This window comes from Phoxinus phoxinus (genome assembly GCF_949152265.1).
Source record: "Phoxinus phoxinus genome assembly, chromosome: 5".
NCBI classification, from domain to species: domain Eukaryota; kingdom Metazoa; phylum Chordata; class Actinopteri; order Cypriniformes; family Leuciscidae; genus Phoxinus; species Phoxinus phoxinus.
The window spans coordinates 29,641,524-29,659,282 of record NC_136880.1 but is presented as its reverse complement, the minus strand read 5'-3'; the positions used below and the strand labels follow the sequence as shown (position 1 = coordinate 29,659,282).

General features: G+C 40.8%; 1 protein-coding gene across 9 annotated transcripts in view; it reads right to left on the bottom strand.

The window, feature by feature from the left end:
* Positions 1-17,759, bottom strand: part of rnf220a (ring finger protein 220a) — a 221,413-nt gene that overhangs the window by 28,699 nt on the left and 174,955 nt on the right. For all 9 annotated transcript variants that reach the window (XM_079613459.1, XM_079613460.1, XM_079613453.1 and 6 more), the window contains 2 exons: positions 5,570-5,699; positions 592-640 (listed from right to left, as the gene is read on the bottom strand). In XM_079613459.1, coding sequence (XP_079469585.1) covers positions 592-640; positions 5,570-5,699 — 179 coding nt within the window. The remainder of the gene's footprint in view (positions 1-591; positions 641-5,569; positions 5,700-17,759) is intronic.

The following is a 17,759-nucleotide window of genomic DNA, read 5'->3' as shown; positions in this document are numbered from 1 at the left end:
TCTTGCTTTTGTGGATATTTCGAAGAGTGTTTAAATTATTTTGGTCCAAATGAACAATGGACCCCATTGACTCATTGTAAGGACAAACAAAAAAAAGCCGCAACAATTGAAACAAATCTTTGAGGGCAAAATGAGAGTGAGTAATTGATGACAGAATTTTCATTAGTGGGTGAACTATCCATTTGACATCCTTGCTGGAAATGAAATACAACTGTTTATAGCGCATTAAAACTCTCTAGTGAATCTTGTGGTGATTGCACTACATAATTCAATTGATGTGGATGGAAATTTAATTAGGGAAATACGCTTGGCCTCTTCCTCCTTTTAAGACAATGAGACTTAAAAAACATTGGTATCATTTTCCATGTCCAGGTCTTTTGAATAAGCAGTCAGGAAACATAGAAAGCTGTAAGTAAATTACTGCAGGAAATAAAGCCAGAAGTTTGCGGCCACTCTATTTCATCCAGTAGTTACACAAGACTCCTTTAACATATTTATCTAGGAAACAGAGCTCTAATTGCCATTAATTGTGGCTGAGCCTATCAGTGAGCATAATGATTTAAAATGGCTCCACGGTGGTGGCCATCTTACCTTCGGTGTGCCTGGAGCCGCATTGATGTCCTTGTGTGATGGGTTCTTGCTGTTGAGGGGGAAAAGACACTGTGAGAGATGGGTATAACCAATAAAATGCTTCAGATGGCTATAACCAACACCATGTGATCAAAATTGAGGAAACCATATGTAAAATTTTGGAATCAGCCATAAAAAAAACCTTTTTGACCACTCTTCTGAATATCAAGGTCAATGTCTCAATGTCTAAGTGCTTTCGGCCCTGCATCTAATCGATGAGACTTGACTTGACACAAAATGGCCATTGAGGAGGACAAGTTCACAGTTGACGTGCTCTGATGTTAATTTCAATGTAATGTGATGTGCGAGAGCAACTTGTTGGGATGATGGCTGATCTATTTTGATCATGTGTCACAGCACTGGCTATATCACCTTTTGACTGAACAGAAACTGCAATCTGTCATTTCGAAAAGATGTAACTTTTGTCCCCTAAGGAACCGGACCACATGTGTCTCCTCCATCAACACTCACTTTAGCTCAGTCAGGTTGAGCGCTCCCCTGTTGGCCTCACTTAGGACCCGAATGGGCCTTCAAAAGGACAGCTGAGACAAAAGAGAACAAAGCCACACAAATCACACTTTTAATCATCTGGAGATGGAAAACGGGGGGGAAAAATCGAGAGCAGTTTCAAACCCATCCTCTATGCCACTCAATCCAGGCAGCCCTGGGTCATGCTGTATTTGAAACAATTACTGTCCAAAAGTACGACTGCTAAGCAGATTTGGGTTATAATTTTTTTATTGAAGTAATCATTCTCATGGATGCCTCCATCCAGACCTGATCCCCCCCACCGCACCGCAACCCTCTCGCAGTTAGACTAAGGCAGAAGGAAATAAATGATTTTGCGGTTATTTGATTTGTCAGTGAAACGCCTTGGGCACTTAGGACTTTGAAATATGTTGAGGACAATGCACTGGCTTGTAAACATTGTATTAAAGAGGAAGAGAATGGCAGAGAGAGAAAAAAGGGTGGGGGGTGCGACTCCTTCTCGAGTCTGGCGGGTGGATTATACATTGAATCTTTGCCTTGTGGACATTGTGGATTGAGGATGACTGATTGGAAGGCAGGAATTATTAAACGGGGCAGCTAAAGCATCCACCGACAATAGGGAAAGACATATCAAATCGGATTCCTCCCTGAAACATTAATATCTGTCCTGCCATCTCTCTTTTCTCTGCTTTCTTTTTTGTCTCTTGATTTTTTTTTCACTGTCTGCCTGTTTCCTTGTCTGTCATTCTAGCTGAATCTCGTGAAGAGCCCCATAGATTGGTCACTGCTGGGTGTTTATGAAGCAGCGTGATGACGACCTGAGAAACAATGACAGGGTAACATCACCCTTGTCATGTTCGTTTTAAATCATGCATTCACACCCAGAGAGACGTTTGCACTGAAACTGATTTAGCCTGCACCCTAAAATGAAAGTCTGATCCAGCGGACGAACTTGTCACTGGACAAAAGAAACGGAGAAAGAGCAAAAGAGAACATGGATCCTGTTTGTGTTCATTTAGATTTGAAAAAGATTTGCAGTTCCTGCTTTGACAGATGGAGTTGCAGTGTGTGGACTGGCTAAAGAGGCTCAAATGTAATAAATGACAGGTGAAGGCAGGATTTGGTGTTTTGCCCCGCCTCTACACTCAGGTAATAAGCCTGAAGCCCGCCTTTTCTGCAGTCAGCATGATTGATCTGACAGCCAGGGGAGAAAAGTAAGAGAAGGGGACAGAGAGAAAAGATGAGACAGAGGAGAAGAAAGAGACAACACAAATCAGGAACCAGGCCTTGAGAGGGGATAAATTGCCCCATCGTTGGCAGTGCGCTGTTTGCAAGATAATAAACAGACTCCTCGGCATCATAAATCCGCCCAGCGTGGCACGGTGAATCTCGGTGACCTCACACATCTCCTCATGTCAAAAAAACAACACTAAGATACACTTCATACCCCGTAGCGCTCTAAATGCCCCCTCTGCACTCATTGAACGCCCTAGTATCTCAAAACGCTTTTTTCCCGGTAGTGGGACATGCAGGGAAGAACAATGGCAGAAAAACACTCTTTACTACATTAGAGATGCCACACAGGACCTGAACTATAGTACCTGAGGGATATCATGTAATGGTATGTACTGTATATGGAGCACACACAAGTTAATTTAAGGCTTGTGTGCAAACAATAATGCATAAATCATGATGGATTTTTGCAGTGAAAATACTGGCATTTTAAATGGGACCATCATGTAAGTGTTGTGCAAGTGATCTTCAGGCAAGATTTGTGTACTCAAATGAAACAAAAACTGTTAATTTGAGATGCTACTCTTTAAAGTAGAGGGTTTAAAACTTTTGGATGCCAAGGATCCAAAAATAGGATGATCCCTTTGCAAAGGACCTGTGTGAGGAAAATTTGTGTAAGTGTGATATTAGAAATCAAATCCTTACCATTTATCTTGACATTGTACTAAATACAAAGGAAATTATTAAAATATCTTAATTAAAAAAAAGATGACTAATTAAAATATATTTTTCAACTATAAATATTGGTCCAAAGTAAAATATACACTTTCTTAGGATACATATTAATATTTCCCTATATACTGTACGTATTATTTTATGAATTTTCCAAATTCTTAGTTTAAAATGTATTGAAAATGTTTAAAATGTACTGTGTGCACCTGACTTCAAAATCCCACAAACGGCACAATCCGGACAAACCGATCTTTCCCATTCCCTTCTTGCAGCCAAATTCAGCTAGACTGAGAAGAGAGAGGGAGCGAGAGAGAGGGAGCTGGTGAAAATTGAATAAATGCCAGTCGACAGTTGGGGGGTTGTAAGCTGGAGATAAAGATTGCTTTTCGTGTCGTTTGCCACCCGGATCTCCCTCGCTCCGCTGGAGGCAAATTGATTACGTGGAGAGGTTGGGAAAGGGTGGGGGAATATGTAGATTGCTGTGGCCCTCAGAGCAGGCAGACGGGTAAAGGGCATGATGGATTTCCATTTCCATACATGAAGAGCGGAGGACGAGTCAGGAGAAGGGGCACGACGATACGGCCACAGGGGAGGGAGAGAGAGAGGAGTGCGGCGGCGGGTTCCAATCTCACACACACACTCACCCGCATCCACTCAGACATCTGCCTAATGCTACATCTTAAATAGCTTTCCCCATTTTACATGCACTCAAGTCTCATTTGGTGCAGAATGAAACGCTATCATTAAAGGGAGATTTACTACAAATTGCCACAAATTCGCCATGTCACTTCCAATGATCTGTGTGTGCTAGCATGTGTTGAGCGAAGCCCCGCCTGGGAGGAAGTATACAGGGAAGGAAGACGGCAGCAGTTACCCAGAGTTCCACACCGATTGAAAGAGAACCAACAAAGCAATGCGGTGACTGCTCTGTGCACCTCAGGATTGCCTAAATTCTGTCCAATATTGTGGATGCAAATGTTGTAGATTAACAAAAATGGGATCATTTCAAGTTTACTGTAGATTTATAGAAAAGATATTAACAACATTTGTAATACTCCTGAACCATGGCAAAATCCATGATCTAACCATATACTATGATATAACGTTTACTTTTTTATCATTGCTTGTTTTATTTTATTTTATCAAGATGTACTTTCTTCAGCAGAACACAAAAGAAGCTACTTTGAAGAATGTTTTAACTATTTTGTCCATTTAATGAAAGTCAATGGGGACCAAAACAACTTTGGACACCATTACATTTCACTGTATGGATAAATAAAATGTTTCAAGAATATCTTCTTTTGTGCTGCATGAAAAAAAAAATGCATACAAAATTTGGAACAACGTGATGGTGAATAAATTATGACAGAAAATAAATGCAAATGACACTATCCCTACCTGATGATTGATGATTTAGATGCATATTAGAGTATGTTTAGGACAAGGTGTAACAGAATATTATCAAATAGTGAATATTCTCTAAGTTAATTCTGTATTCTTCTAATACTCACCTAAATCACCTAAATCTCATTTAGTCCATCTCTCTCCTTCTCTATATCCTAAATCAGTATTTAAGTGATTGCACTGCCTATAGCCCAGGAAAATAACTCTCTTGGCTATAAGCAGGGGTTAAAAGGAGTGCAGGAAAGGCTAAATCACAGGCCTGTAATGTCGAGCGGCATCCAACCCTGACAGACCGGGAGCAATGATGCAATTTCCTTAAATAACCACCACCATCAAACAGGCAGAGGCGACCGAGGCCCAGAGCCATGTCAGTGTCCACAGTCACTACCCGCAGGGGAGGGCGGCCCACTGCCCTTTATTAATTATTAAAAGATAACTCCTCACCGCCGTGTGATGGATAACACTCGTGCAGGAAAGACATCCTGCTGAGAATTAATATCTCCCTCTCTCTTTCTCCCTGTGTCCCCGTTTGAAGCCCAGCAGCATAATCTATTAAAAACGAAAAGGGGGATACGATTCGCAGCATGAGGTCTATGACATGCCTGTGACCTATAGATTCAAACGACATTGTTTCTTGTTATGGCTAATGTTCCTTTGAGCTCACAGAGTGAGACTTCCTGTCTGGGTTGGGCGGACGGTGTATGAAAACACAGCGTTTTAACCTGGTCAAGTTGATGTACCAGCATCACGGTCCTGGGCCATTGCTCCAGGCTGCCTTGGTCTGTCTGAAGATCTCAGGCAGTGGATGAATGATGGGTGATGTGCTGGATCTCTGTGATAATCTGACCATACTTAACCTGACCACATGAAAGGCCTAAGCGCATGTGGGCTGATGGATGACAGGGAGAAAAAGCACCTGTTCTGCTGCTGCATTACACCAGTAGCAGGTGTCCTTACTGCTGATTTTTAGATCAAACTCTTATGTGAGGGAGAGCAGCCAATGTGCTTCATTTGTCTGGGAGACGGTGACAAGAACTGATGGAGCTGTCAGAAGACGACAGGTATAGATGTGCGAGTCTACCTGATGTGCATGTGGGTGAGCCTCTCCATCTCCTGCTCCATGTGCTCCAGGAGTTCTCCTGGACGCAGCAGCACCTGACAGATGGGGCAGATGGGGGCCTGACTGTCATAGAGTGACACCTTCTTCTTACCTGAGAACAGAAAGATAGAGAAAGAGAAAATAAGGTTTATTTATCATCATGAAAAAAATTGGGAAATTTGGAGACATTACTAAATATTCAAGATTCTTTAGTTCGTCAGAGCCAGTGTTGTTACTGTAAACCAAAACCAAAACTATTAAAAATTGTTTTCAGTAACTGAAAAAAAAAAATCTGAAATAAAATAAATATTGTATGAAACTCTTAAACAAACCTTGGCAACTAACTGAAATAAGTTGAAGTTTAACTAAAAATACAATTGAAATAAAAAATAAATTCAAGCTAAATAGAAATATTAATAAAGAATAAAAAATTACAAAAGCAGATTACAAAATTATTATATATGTACATAATTTCAGGTTTGAGTCCAGATTACATTGTGTCCTTATCCTGTTCATACTCTCACTCTCCTCACATTTTTCCTATTCACCATCACAAAAGATGCAGAATATCCCCGAAATATAATTTAAAAGAAGATTACATTTTAGTGGGAAATCACAAAAGAACACCCAAGAATACAGTAGCATTGGCCCAGTTTATATACTGTATAGTACATTTCAAGATGAGCACGGGTCAGATGAGTGCTCAAAGTCTTTTTTCCTCTCTCTGGACTGTGTGGATTAAGTGGCTCAGATTTCTGCCGAAGGAGAATCCGTCATACTCGGCCTCCTGTCTCCTGTTCCCTCATTAAACCAGATCCACAGCTCCGCGCAGACAGTTACGCCACTGAGCGTGTGACACTTCAGCTGTATCTCGCACACACTTCATATACACTTATCAACTCACCAATGAACAACATTTCATCAGACACTGTATTATAAAGAACCACTATTCTCAGTTCTTGTGAAATGCACAGTAAATTAAACAATAAGGCTGCCCAAGTGACTTTAACAGTTACAAATAAATGAAGATTTGGAATCTTTTTATAGTACTCTGTATTGAAAGCAGGCATGTGTACGTGCATTCACATCTGAGCACATGGTCGTGTTTATTATTGTCAAAGTCCATCTGTGTGGGTGTGTGTGTGTGTGTGTGTGTATCAAGGGTGCCTGTGAGTAACTAACACATCTGTTGCATGTGAATTACCTAACGTGCGGCTCTGTAAATGAGCGAAAAAACATTTCCTGTTTCACTCTGCTATCTCCTAATCTCTCAGATCTGGAACTAGCCAATCAAAGTGACTATTTTTAGCCCTCCGGGACAATAGATCCTCCCTCAAACAGGATTTCCTGGATGAACTCACTGTTACCGACAGACTGCAAACTCAAACGCAAATGTATACACAAACAGGAAGTGACAAAATCACTTTTTGGAAATTTTCTGAAATGTACACATACTAGATCATTCACTAGCATTAGCTTTCTTCAGATATGCCAGGGCGGTTGCCAGGACATTGCAATGCAGTTGCTAGGGTGTTCTATGTGGTTGCTGGGACAAATTATTATTAGGACTTTCTGAATGGTTGATAGAGTGTCATTATATGGTTGCTAGGATGCTCTTGGTGGTTGCTAGGTCAAAAGAGCTTTAGTAATCACTACTAAAAATGGTGTATAGTTAGTAATCACGTCTTGATACTTTATACTGTCACATCTCTTATAACATTTTATTTAATGTGCTTAACGGACATAAAAATGCACACAGGGAAAAAGCAGATCCATTGTGTCCAATTATCAAAGTGTGTAACAAACATCTGATGTTTTCAGGTTGGTTGGAATGTCTGGGAGGCAGCTATTGATCTATTGCAGTAGGGGTTAGTGAGCATCTTTTCTCGAGATGATGAGGTAACTTGAGGGCAGGTTGCAAACAGATGTACAAACACACACATAGACACACAAAAGTGGGGCTGTAATCCTGGTTATTCTCTCTACATAAAGCCCTGGGCTCAGTATGAGCCTGTCCTTGACTTCAGAGGGCACTGTTGTGTTTGTCTTCACATGATGTGTGTGCCGTTTGAGAAGGTGATGATCGCTAACAGTCCAGTCTATGCACACACATACTGACGCAGACAAACATGCCCGTAAACACATGTAAACGCTCTCTCACACACACACACATACGCACACATGCGGCAAAGTCCCTCTGGGGGAACATATCCTCTGCTCACATATTGGCCTGTCAGAACTATTTCCTGCAAGAGCACAGATTCATCAGTGAGGAGCTAGCAGGGTCAGTTAGCATCCCAAAACTCCCCCTCCCACCCCCATACATCTCTCCACCTCCTCCCTCTCCTCTCCCCAGTCACGCGTGCCTACGCATACCCATCCCCTATTCTCCAGCACCACTACTTAACGGCCCCACACTCTGGACACTTTAAGTGACTTTGAAAAATAGGTAATCGATTACAATTCTGTGTGTCTCTGTTTCTCTCACCACCCTTTTCTCACTCGCCCCACTCTCCCCACCCTCTCTCTCTGTCTCTGTCCAGCAACATCCTGCACATCTATTTCTCATTTTCTGGCCCTTTATTTGTTTTCCGTGCTCTCCTCTGTCTTATCTCCTCTCACCTATTTCTTTCTTTTGCTTCTTTTGCTTCTTTCGCTTCTTCCTTCCTTTCTTTCTTTCTTTCTTTCTTTCTTTCTTTCTTTCTTTCTTTCTTTCTTTCTTTCTTACACATGTGTCAAAGTGACCATGTATTTGCAAGTAAACAGAGTCATTTATATCTTAAGTGAATGTAAACAGTTGAGAAAGAAAACGCACAAATACAATGGATCCGTGCAGTCGGTCTAAAAGTGACAGCATCCAAATTGACCTGCTGTCATTATTAAAGCAGGGCTATGCAGTTTCAGGAATTTCTACGCTGTATTCTCGCTTTTTGCTCGCAGGTTTCTCTATAGAGCTCCCCCTACAGCTTCGGAATAGATATTTGACAACACTGTCGAAAAACTTGTTGTCGACTCTCAGATACCAGAGGCTAGAAGATCAACGACATCAAAGCAGATGGGAAATTCTTTAAAACGTCTTCTTCATTCAGGTTGGAACAAAAACCTGCATAGTTCACCCTTAATGCTAATCAAACAACAACAAAAGAGAGAAAATATCTCACTGCTCTTGACTAAATTACCTTTTGGAACTTTAATAAGAATAAATGTGTATTTAATTTGCACAGTAAAGACTATGCATTGTATTTTATACATTTTATTACTTTAAAGATAGTATTTCTAGTGCTTGAAGTTTTTCAGGTCTATTTCATTTGTGTCTTCATACTATTATAATTAGTTTTCTTTGCTCTTTCTTTGTCACTGTTTACTTGTCTTCAGTAAGCTTGATAATTTTTTGTAGGCTGGTATTAGTTTTTTTAATGATATTGAAAATGTTTTTTTTACGAAATTTCAATGTTAATTTTTTTTAATTTTTTTTAATATCATGAAAACCTTATTTAAAGCAAAAATAACTATAGCGTGATAAATGTGAAATAAAATTTTGGTCATATCGCCCAATTTCACAATATTACTGTAATTTTGATTAAATAAATGTAGCCTTGATGAGCAAGACAACTTCAAAACATTAAAAAAATCATACTTTTTACCAGTGTGTGTGTGTGTATATATACATATATATACATATATATGATTTCTTTCTTGCATGTTCTTTATTATATACAATTTTTTGCAATTTCTTTCTATCTACGGTATACCCATCATCCCCACATCTTCCTTTCTCCCTCTCCTCCTCTCTTCAGCAGCGGTCAGCTTTATTGCCCTGACAAGATAATTTGAGTCGTGCCAAAGCAATCACCGTCTGCAAGAGTAAACAAAGAGAGGTCCAGACCCATTCTACAGCAGATAAATCTCCAATCCAACTCTTTTACTTCTCTCATGTGGCCATTTGCAACATGAAAACTGACAACCTGACATGTGTTTGTGTAGGAATGACATAGTCTGTCTACACAAAGTCATTATCATAGAACTATTTATTCTTAAACTTTTTGTCTTTACACGTTGTTAAGAGTTATAATCTAAAATGTAATATTTAAACGCACGGTAACGTGAATGCTAATGTAAATTATGACTGAATCAATGCACCTTCTGTATTTTCTTGTGTATTTCAATTTGTTTCTTTCCTTTTTTTTGTCTGTTGACATGTCAGATGGTTTACTGACAGAGTGTTACTCTGACTCTGTTATGTGTGCATGATGGGATCTGTTAACAGAGCGTGTGATTGTATGTGTGTGTGTCCCTCTGTCTGTGTGTGAAGAGAAAATGAGTGTGTGCCTCTTGAAACTGGCTCTTTAATTCATCCGTACACAATCAATGGGCTCAGTAATGGAGTCATGATGGTTTGGTCAAGCGCCTGTCGGGACCTTAACCACCTCCCTGTCACTTGTCTCCCTGAAAACACACACTCACAAACAGAGAGCAGGTCATTTGGCAGCTTTGATGTTAATACAAGATGGAGAGGATTCACACAATAGAACACACACTAAATCATCTGTCAGTCAGCACTGTCTGATGAACGCCTATAGAGTAAAACGGTGAGTGGACATGGGTTTTAAAATACCTGAAGCCGTGTCAAAGCTTCACATATATCCATGTGTGTGATAGTGTAAAGGCCTAATGTTTTTCCTATAGACCGCCCCATTATGTGTGCATGCAGTGTGGTGTTGGTGTCCACATCGTCCCCAGAGAGGATTGACTAATAGAGACAGCCAGTGATTAATCATGTATCCCCTGTGAGGGCTGGAGACACACGCACACACACACACACATAGTCCTTCAGCCCTGGACACACCCTCACAAACACATTATTTGTTATACTTTAGGATTTTTCTATTACTTTTGCATTATTTGCTGTACTTTGTAAATGTATGGCTTATATATCTTACGTCTATAAGTGTATATATATATATATATATATATATATATATATATATTATTATATTTTATGGATGTATAACAAAAAAAATATTAATAAAGTAAATTGGTATAGTTTAAACAGTCATCCCAATTTACTTAAAACACACCAGGCACTAGACCACATGGTCTCTAAAGCATCCCATTTCTCTTGTCCATTTTTTATTCTTCTTTCCATCTCTCTGTTTCCCCCTCTTTCTCTCTCTAAGGGAGTGAGTGATGGCTAGCAGAAGACAGAGAGATAAATCCTGAGGCATGGAGGGGGTTTGGCGCATGCTGCTTGTCAGCGCGTTAAAGATGATTAATGTGGGATGCCCCCCTGTGCCGGACCCCTGTGTGGAGAAAGGTGGGGACTCCGTTTAATCTGAAGGGCCGGCGAGACCAGCGCGCAGAGAGGGGCAATAACAAGGAAATAGGACTGACAGAACTTTTTAGTGCTGAGATTTCTCACCTAAATGCCATGCTGTGAGAGAGAGAGGGAACGAGAGAGATGCCTTTGACAGCTCTGACTGAGTGCTGGCCTGATCTTCTCTAATTTGCCAAGATAGATGGCTCTCTCTCACTATCTCACACCCTGTCTTCAAATCCCCTCTTTTTCCCTCTTCTAGACATAGCACACCTTTATCACAGTACATTCGTTCACCCAGACCTCCATTCTGATAGCACAGCTAATGAGGGCCAGAGCCAGCGGCCTCTCTCTGCATTAGACATCCCCTAATTATTAAAAGCACTTTCATCACACGTAACCTTTCGCTAACCCCACTGATAGCACAATTACACACTGGACGGCTGAGTTAGCGCATGCTAATATCTTAATAGCGTAAAAATTTGCTGCCTTGGAGAAGGCAGAATCGAGCTAACTTGGCTGCTAGCTGTGTGGTGATGTAGCATTTGCCTCTAGCTGCCTCTGACACTCTTTGTATGTTGTTTTACAAGCCGTTGTGTAAAAAAAAAAAAAGACAGAAAAAGAGCTCCACAGAAGCCGCCTCAAAAGCACGCTCCCCTGGTAGCTGGCAGCCCGCCATCGGCAGCTCCGGCTGGGGCTGTTAGCTGTCTGTCTCTCCTCTCATTTAGCCTCACGCAGCATAACTCAAACAGCATGCGCCTATTTATTTAACTGCTTCCAAATGCAGAAATAACCCTCCATGCTTACATATCTGTGTCCATAAAACCTGCCGCGGCAGATACTGTGAAACGTTTCGATAGAAAATTGACATATAACGTACGTAGGCATCTTTTAAAGATTTATAATGGTATAGTAACACTCCACACATCACTGTTTGGGCAAGTCCCACCTTGACCTTTTAAACATTACTCTCATAATTGTAGTAAATTCACTCGTTCTGTGGGATTAATGGTCTTCGTCTGGAGTCAAGAGTACGTTTTTGAGTTTAGGTGTGTGTGCCACGTGTGTGAGTGTGTGCTTGAACAAAACAGAGAGCTCTTAACGCACTGGCGAGAGAACAAAGCTGCCACTAATGGGCACAGGCAGAGAGCATGTGCCTTTGGAAACCTCTCTTTGCTTACAGTGTGCCCATGCTGAGCTCAAGATGGAGATGGTAAGGAGTCCCCCCTCTAAACCTGGGAATGCCTAAATTCACTAGCAAACACCAGCTGCCTCCTGTAAAGCCGATGACTACACCCACAGGTGCCCAACTGCACAATCCGCACAGCATGGGCACGAAAGTAAATGGATTAATGTACATCTTTTTACATTCTTCTTCTTTGATCTAGAGGAATTCATTTAAAAAAATTTGACCACATGGTTTGATAAATAAAACAGCTTAGATTAGCTAAGATGTTTCAGCTAGCGATGGTTTTAACCAATCTTACAAAAGTAAAGCAAAAGCTATTCTAAGATGTTTTACAGGAAGGTCAAAATAAATAAAAAACACACATGCGTACAAAAATCACACTGTAAACCATATTTTGTGTTTGACCAACAAAACAACTTAGACTAAGATGGTTCAGCTAACAATGGTTTAACCAATTATCAGCTAAGCAAGTTCATAATGTGACAGCTATATTTTGGGCACTTTTATATTCACCCAACATTTTACCAGTAATATACAGCTTGTGCCAATAACAGACCAGTATTGTCAGTCTAAAACCTACAGTATTTAAGCTGGTTCAAACTGGTCTAAGCTGTTTTCAGCAAGGCAATACAATTTGAATACAAAAGAAATATGAGAAATATGTTTTTTACGAATTATCACTGGATTTAATGCTTTCACTGATTAAACTTGTTACTCACTTTGACCATGACCATCAGAAGGTCCCCACTACCACCCAAAAAAAAGTTCCTCTTCTTTTCTCATTTCATACCAGAGCACGGCGTTAAACGGGTTTTCTAAGCATGCATCAAGTGTTTACGCCTGCCTCATTCTCTCTCCTCTTGCCTTTAAGCACGCCAACATCAGTAAACAGTGAAATCTCTCAGCCTCTTACCGAATGTAACCACATTACGCTGTCTGATAACGTCGTCAAATAATGCCCGATAAGAGGAATTTGATTTGATTCAGGGCCTTTTTTCCCTCCCTTTCAAATGCTTCTCTTTTCTTCTCCTTGCCTTAAGGCCACACAAACACACACACACACACACACACACACACGCACACACACGAGCACACACGCGCACACACACACACACACACACACATCTTTATACTCTGCATTTTCGAAAATGACACTGCCTTGTATGTGCAATCAAATAAATCCAGCAAGCCTGTCAGCCTTCATTTTTTCGCCTCCCCTCCTCCCTAAACCAGAGCAAGGTGAGCCGCTACAAGTCATCTCCATAATGGGAAATATGTGCTTTATACGCAAAAGGAGGGGAATTAGGCTGATAATGGGACTGGCCCAGACTGTCCATGTGTCTCTGTGTGTGTGCTTTTTTACTTTATTGTAAGTGAGCAGAGGAAACCCTAAGCAGGCTGGACAGTTCCTAGGCTGATTACTCAGGGTTAGGTGAAAAAGAGGGGAGAGGATGAGAGAAGAAGGGAATGAGGCATCGCGCCTCATTCGAGAGGACGTCTGATGAAATGGAACGAGGTCATCCTCGGTTTGGGACCTGACGAGCGTCGGCATTGGCGTCTGTGCTAACCGTGCACGGAGGCCGATCACTGCTGACAGTGATGCATTGTGCTGTTAAACAGCAGCTCCTCATGCTACCGAATCACACACACACACACACACATACATATACTCAGGGTGTCACATTTAAAAAGGCAAATGCAATCAGCACCTGAGAGAGGAGTGGGACGAGGGGAGTGGTTTTGTGTCGGTATCACTCTGTCATTCTCTCTCAGTGGGGAGGAGTGTTTGGTTAAAGATGATGTCGGTTTGATGCGTATAATCAGCATATGTGCGGGGCGTGCAGAGATGTGCTGGCAGTGATGTGGAAACGCAAGCCAGTTTTAGGGCCAGATTCATAACTGTGCTCATCAGAGGGGAGGAGACTTGATTATCAGAGCACACAAACAACTTTAAGGACTTTTTAAAGGGCATAATGGGAAATTGTTTCGCTAGTCTGTGTATGGCAGGGTTGTGCAAAATACAGAAGTGTAGAATTGATGTTAGAATTAATAAGTGTGAATTTGAATAAAATTCAAATTCACCCACCACAGGTTCACTATACTGTTCAAAAGATGTTCTTAAAGAAATTCATACTTTTATTTAGCAGGGATGCATTACATTTACATTATTAAGTAATTTATCATGTTAAATAAACACTGTTCTTTAACTGTCTATTATCAAAGAATGTGAAAACAATGTCATGGTTACCACAAAAATATTAATATTAAAATAATAGTTTCTTGAGCACCAAATCAACCAATATTTTAAAATTGTATTATTTTTCACTGTATTTTTTTATCAAATAAATGCAGCCTGGGTAAGCAATTATTTCACATTTTCAAATTTTAAAACATTTTAAAAATCTGACCAAACTCAAACTATTGACTGTACTACTGTACACTTTGTCTTGCTTTTCTAGTTAAAAAGTTGTTTTAAATGAATTTAAATTCATTTTAATTCTACTTCCTTTCATTCAAATTGCGATGTTTGCTGCCTTTATTCAAATTCAGGAATTGATTCAATTCTGAATGCTGCTCAATCCTGGTGTATGTCCGGAGAAGATGGTGTGCACAGGTTTAAGAGTGACTGTGGCTTGCTTTGGAGAGCATGGGGGTTTACTTTGAGGGGGTAGTGTTGAGAAGGCGTCTTATTGTGGTAAGTGTGTGTGTGTTTGGTTTGAGTGTATGGTGTTCAGGATAAGACTTGTGTCAGTGGGTGTGAGCGCTCACAGTAGTGACAGCTGTTTATTCAATCAATCACCTTGTGGATGGCACAGCAGAGTGAAACGGCTGGAGATTGAGTTTTGCCTCACAGGGGAAAATGGAGCAAATTAATAGACCATTACCCAGGCGCTGACCCAGGAAATAAGGGTGACACTGCAGGGTTAGATCTGCCAGCTTGCTTACCTCGCTCGCTCTCCCTCTCTTTCTATCTCTCTACAGTCCTTACCAAAGGCAAAAGCCTCAGTCCCAGCCTCCCTAGGGGTAAGGACCATTACAAATCTAGCTTTGTGACTGAGAGGAGGCAGGGAAGGGCACATATCTGCTTAAATATGGATGGATTTGTGCAGCTCTATGAAATCATGTGTTTGTCTGAACAGGTGGGCCATGTTTGCTGAGTGGGCAGGGTTGAGTCCCTGAGGGCATCATCCCTGTTGGGCTTTGCACACATGGGCGAAAGTTTTTTTCATTCAAGGGTCATTCCTCAACGACCAAAATACCTAATGTCCAATTATATGTGCAGTGAGAGTGCTAAGACACTATTGCTACTCATATCCCATTGCTGAATATGGGTGATCCAGGAACCTGTCCAGAATATTCTGGTCAGAAGGTCAAAGGTCATTTCAGCAATCCTTATGTGCTCAGTATACTCAGACATAACACAAACATCTCCAAAAGGTCTTAAAGAGTGCTCATCTGGAAAACATCTGTTGTGTTGTTATATCTTTAAAAAAGCAGTTTTCTGCCTTTTAGAAAAAATACATTTTCTAAATTACTATTTAAGATCTGACAGGAAATGTCTTGCAGTTTAGCAAACGCTCTAAAAAATCTTTCAGATGAAAACATCAAGATGTCTCTGCGATGTAGCTGTGTTATTAGGGCAGCATATCTATAGTCGATTGAACAGGAATTATAATAATTCTATAAATAATGGGTAAAAATCATTTAAAAAATAATACTGCTAACTCACACAATGTGCATTCGAAGTGTGTCGAAGCATGAATGAAAAACAATATACTTTGTGTGCCCTGAACAAATGTTTAAATAATAAAGCGGCAAAAAAGTGCTTTTAATAAGATTTGATTTTGTCTTTAAAAAAAAAAAAGTAATAAAGAAAGGGCATATCTAAAGATTAACAAAAGAGAGACAAAGGCTTGGCCAGATGGTATATTGCACGCTGAGTGCTCAGCCTTGTAACTGATGCCATGTGCTGCCTACTTTATACTTGTCCATTAGTGGGCTTGTACACACACACATGAGCACTGTTTCCTAAATAATGCCTAACCATAATTGATAGCACAAAGCCACCAATAACCTCTACAGGTTTCTTTTCATCAGTACACTGCCGTCGGTGTGCCCCTCTCACGTTCTCTCTCTCTTTTCCTTCCTGCTCTCATATCGTGAGGGGGAAATAATTACCAGAGCCAATTTACTGTTTATACTCTGATGTTTTAACTAATTACCACTAATGGTGACAGAACAGCAGCCAGTGGAGTTAATTGAATTTAGACTGCAGGGCTGCAGGTCCATCTGAATAGAGCCTCTCAGGAACTGTCATAACCGACCGCCCCCCACTTCTGCCTGCGTTAACACCCCTGCCTGTCATCGCTTACAAATGCACACACACACACAATGTCTAATGCATAAACACAGACAACTCCACTCCACATCAACTCCCTTTCATTCCTGTATAATCTCATATTATGGATGAATGTATATGTCTTATTAGCATATGAGGCTGACATGTGAACTAAAGTCAATTGTCAGATCATTTTTATTTCTACGATGAAAGCCAAAATGCTGTGCAAAACATCAAAATAACCAATCAAATGCTGTTCATTTGCATAAAGTTCTGTCACTCATGTCACCTTAAATCTGAAACTTTTATTCAAGTCGTGATGTACTGTAACAGAATAGCAACAGATCTTTTCTTCCGCCTTGTGACATAAATCCGAGTGAAACGGATTATCATACAGAATAATAAATAAATGTACGATGAGGACTTGGTTCTATCCATTGATTGTTGATTGGATGGAAGCATTGGATTGGATAAAGAAATGGGTGAAGTTTGGCATTCGTCATTAGAAAGTCTATTGTTTCACCAGAAGATCGCGTTGTGACATTGATTATAAATTACAAGTTCAAATAATAAACAAACATATGCATGAAGGAATTGTTCACAACAAGATGCGTTTAGAAAATAGAAAGGTGAATTTCCATTTCATGCCAACCTAAAAAATGGCTTTGTCTTCTTTGCAAATCTTCGTCAATGTGAAAGCTGACGGAAGGGTCCAATCACGTCACGTCTGGTTAGTGCAGTCTGTGTCAGTAACCTTACACAGCATTTCTGATTCCTGCTGTTCTGGTTAGCCTTTGCTTGGCCCCTGACTCGACACATCCTGCTTCAGCAATTTGGAAGAGCCAAGACAAAAAAAAGTCGTAAAAGAGCTGCCTGATACACTAAAGGCTTAATGATTTGAAAGTTACAAGAGAAAGTGCTGCGGGCCGTCACCGTCAATCATATCTAGTACCACCGCATACGCCAAGCGGTCTGGCCGCTGAGCTCACTCTTCGCGTGCGACATGGACGCTCCCGGGCCATTTTGAGAGCGCGTGCAACGGTTAACCTCTTTCCCCCTCCTTCGACCCGGAGCGCATGAGACATATTCCTTTTTACACGTGTTAACCTGCTGGCCTCCTCCGCAGTAGATCAGATCAATGGAGCTGAGCGCCGAGGTGTAGTCATGGCCCTGGTGTGGAAACCGACTTTGGCTCAGAGGCTGTGATTTGAATATGGAACCCGGCGAACATGCTGTAATCTCACCCGCGACAGCTCAGTGTATTGAATGACTCTAAATTGATTTTCTGTTCGAAAAGCCACTTTTCTCATGTACTTGGCAGTTGGAGTGC